This window comes from Mastomys coucha, unplaced genomic scaffold (assembly GCF_008632895.1).
Source record: "Mastomys coucha isolate ucsf_1 unplaced genomic scaffold, UCSF_Mcou_1 pScaffold9, whole genome shotgun sequence".
Classification (NCBI taxonomy): domain Eukaryota; kingdom Metazoa; phylum Chordata; class Mammalia; order Rodentia; family Muridae; genus Mastomys; species Mastomys coucha.
Genome location: NW_022196915.1, coordinates 6,550,273 through 6,553,290, shown reverse-complemented (window position 1 = coordinate 6,553,290; position 3,018 = coordinate 6,550,273). Strand labels below are relative to the sequence as shown.

At 39.9% G+C, this 3,018-nt stretch overlaps 1 protein-coding gene across 1 annotated transcript in view; it reads right to left on the bottom strand.

Annotated features, from left to right (window-relative positions):
- Nid2 (nidogen 2) overlaps nt 1-3,018 on the bottom strand; it is a 61,323-nt gene continuing 58,305 nt past the window's right edge. Inside the window, exons 18-21 of the mRNA XM_031361431.1 lie at nt 2,861-3,018; nt 1,733-1,856; nt 736-848; nt 1-625 (exon numbers count right to left, since the gene is read on the bottom strand). Coding sequence (XP_031217291.1) covers nt 615-625; nt 736-848; nt 1,733-1,856; nt 2,861-3,018 — 406 coding nt within the window. The 3' untranslated portion in view covers nt 1-614. The remainder of the gene's footprint in view (nt 626-735; nt 849-1,732; nt 1,857-2,860) is intronic.

Genomic DNA, 3,018 nt, shown 5'->3' with positions numbered 1-3,018 from the left:
AGCTTTTAAAATATTTTATTGGAGTTATATAGAAAATTTAAGAACTGCTGCACCTTTGGTGTTTTACACGGAATACTTTTGAGGGGTGCTTCTGTAGAGGCACTTGGGGAATCTTTCTAGCACCTTTAGTATAAATAAAGTCTGAGGACTTCACCGGGCAGTATAAATAGGCTGGGTCCACACCATGGTCTGTCTGTGACAGGTCTCAGTGGGCTTTAGGAAAAGTTTTCATAGCCATTTGTCTGCTTCACTTCTCTTGGGCCAAGTAGAATCCATGGCAAACAAAAAACAGGTTTAGTGTCTTTGCTCTAGTTGGTTCTTTGTTGAATGAATTTGGCCTTTTAAATAACTGTTTACAAAAGTTGATTTAATAAGCAATGATTAAAATTCTATTTTAAACTTGTGATAACCTTTGTTTTTAAAAATACAGTAGTAAAGATTGAGGTATACATTTCACAAAATATACTTGAGTCTCACTGCACTGAAAAATGCTGATTTTGTGTGCCAAGAGCTTATTATAATGGCCAATTCCTTTTTCACTGTCTTTGCCTTCGTAGCAAATGTTCTTAGGTCAAGATTCTTGTAAACTTGAAATCCTCCTGTACACTTAGTGTTCATTTTCTTCCTGTGAGGAGAGTGGACAGCAGTATTTCATTAGTTAAGGAAGGCACTTAGCACAGCCCTTTCCTACCTGCTGGTCCAAGGAAGCATGGTGATGCACTTTGCTGGACTCACCTGTTGGACAGTAGGGGTAGACTGCAGTGATCCCATAGAGGTGAGACCGGTGCTCAGGGAGATATTCATCAGTAAACTGGCCACTGTCTTTATTCACTGATATAACACCATCCCTAGTAAAAGAAGGAAGAGGGATTCAGGGGTGGTCAGTCATAAGGTAAAGTTTCAGTAGGTAACAAGCAGTTTTGCACAATACATTAAAAGACAATTCAGCTAATGAGTTTTGCCACAGTTTGTCTGTACCAGTGATTCTGGATGTAGCCCCCCCACCAAGATCACCTAGGGAACAAACCCTAGGACAGCCCTTCTATAAGTCAAAACCCTGGGACAGCACACAGTGTATTTAATGTTCTGGGGCCATAGACTAGTAGTTAAATCAGTTCCCCATTCTGGCTAGGCCCATAAGGTCTATTCAAATATTACCCTTAGGCCTTGTGAAAATTGTAGGAGCGGGGGAAAGGATTCAGACATGAGGTGTTCTTGGCGGGGAGCATTTCTCAGTCTTTAAGGAAGGCAGCTTACTATTATTATTGTTGATATTACTATTACTTTGTTTCTCAAGACAGGACTCCTCTGTTGTAGTCCTGGCTGTGTAGACCAGGTACACTTCAAACACAAAAGATCCCCCTGCCTCTGCCTCTCTATTCTTGGATTAAAGGCCTGTACCACCATGTCCTGCTTAATGGTATTATTTTTAAAAAGGAAATAACTTAAGATTTTGTACTGCTTAAAACTACTCATTCTTTAAGAACATATTTAAATAAATGCTTCTTATTAAGTAGTTTATTAACAAATTTCTTCAATTTAAATGCTGCCTGCAAGCCACGCCATTAAACTTGTGGGTAAAATGTAGGGATGATTTCAAGTCATGACCATACAAGACCAGTGTCTAATGAAGGACAAAGTCCAGCAAGGCTCCCAACCAAAGCTGCTGGCTGTCAAACACAGCGTGGTCTCCAGAACCCACTGCCCTTCCAGGCTGCTGCAGAGTGCTCACCTCCGCCAGTCCGTGTGGTAGAAGTGATCTGCGTAGCTGACGATGCTGAAGGGGTAATTGAGGTGGTTTTGGATGACGCGTCGTCCAGTTCCATCAGGTAATGTACACTCCAGTTTTTTGGTTCCTTTTAAGACATCCAAGAAGGAAAATGAGTTCCCTTCATGCCCCACGCAAACCACTGCTAAGAATGAAGTGCCAGAGTCCTTCTCCAGGGAACAGAGGCAGAATTTACACATGGGGTATTTTATGCCCATTGGAGTCCACATTAACATCTGTAAATCCTGCCCTAGGATTCCTCCACCTGGTATGGCAGAACTCTATTTTGGAGATTCAAACTTCAACCTTTTTGTGGAAGAATCTAATATATTGAAATCTCGCAGTATCTTGGGGAGAGGGCACTAATATTTATAAATTCTAGGTATAAAAAAATGGTAGTGGTTATTTTTACATGGTAATACTTTGAATTTTTGAAAAAACATAATTCAAGAATTTTCAAATTTCATATTTCTTACGAAGAAGTCTGAATTTTTAAAATACAATATTCAGACAACTGGATTGTAAAAATGCCCAGCTATATATTTTGTAAATTTGAGAACTTTATTACTTTCTTCAGTAGACTGAGATACACATACAATGTCTTTAAAGTATTTTGGTAACACAAAGCACACCACAGAGTAGATAAACCCCAGTGTTAACCAAATGCTTTCCTGAGGGAGGACATCCTCTCATAGCATTTGTCAAAGGACCACAGCACACTTAGTGATAAAATCTTACATAATTAAACTATAATAGTGGCTCAGAAGGGAGACTAACCTCAGCTCATCCAAGTGTCTAACAGCAGCCAATACTTCAAACTTAAAATCTTTCAGGTGTTCAGTGGGGTCGGGGGTCAAGACAGACATGCTACACAGTCCAGCCTCCTCCCTAAGCCCCAGAAAATTTACTGTAAGAATCACTGTAAAATTTTCTTTTAAAGTTTACAGATCTGGTATGTTCTGTGCTGACAGAAATTTAAACCAAAAGATCTAAAAGATGGGCAAGATTTGGTTTGTAGTGACGTCCCATAGTCCTCACATTGCCTGCTGTAAGGGAGGCTTAACTTTCTCCACATCACTAGTTAAGTACTACCTGCATCTGCCCAGCACAGCAGTTTGGAGAAGGGGTCAAAGGTTAATCCATTGGGTAATCCAATATCTTTGTTGATCAGAATTCTTCTGTTTTCGCCATCTAAAGATGATGTTTCAATTTTAGGAGCTTCTCTATTCCAGTCTGTCCAGTACAAGTTG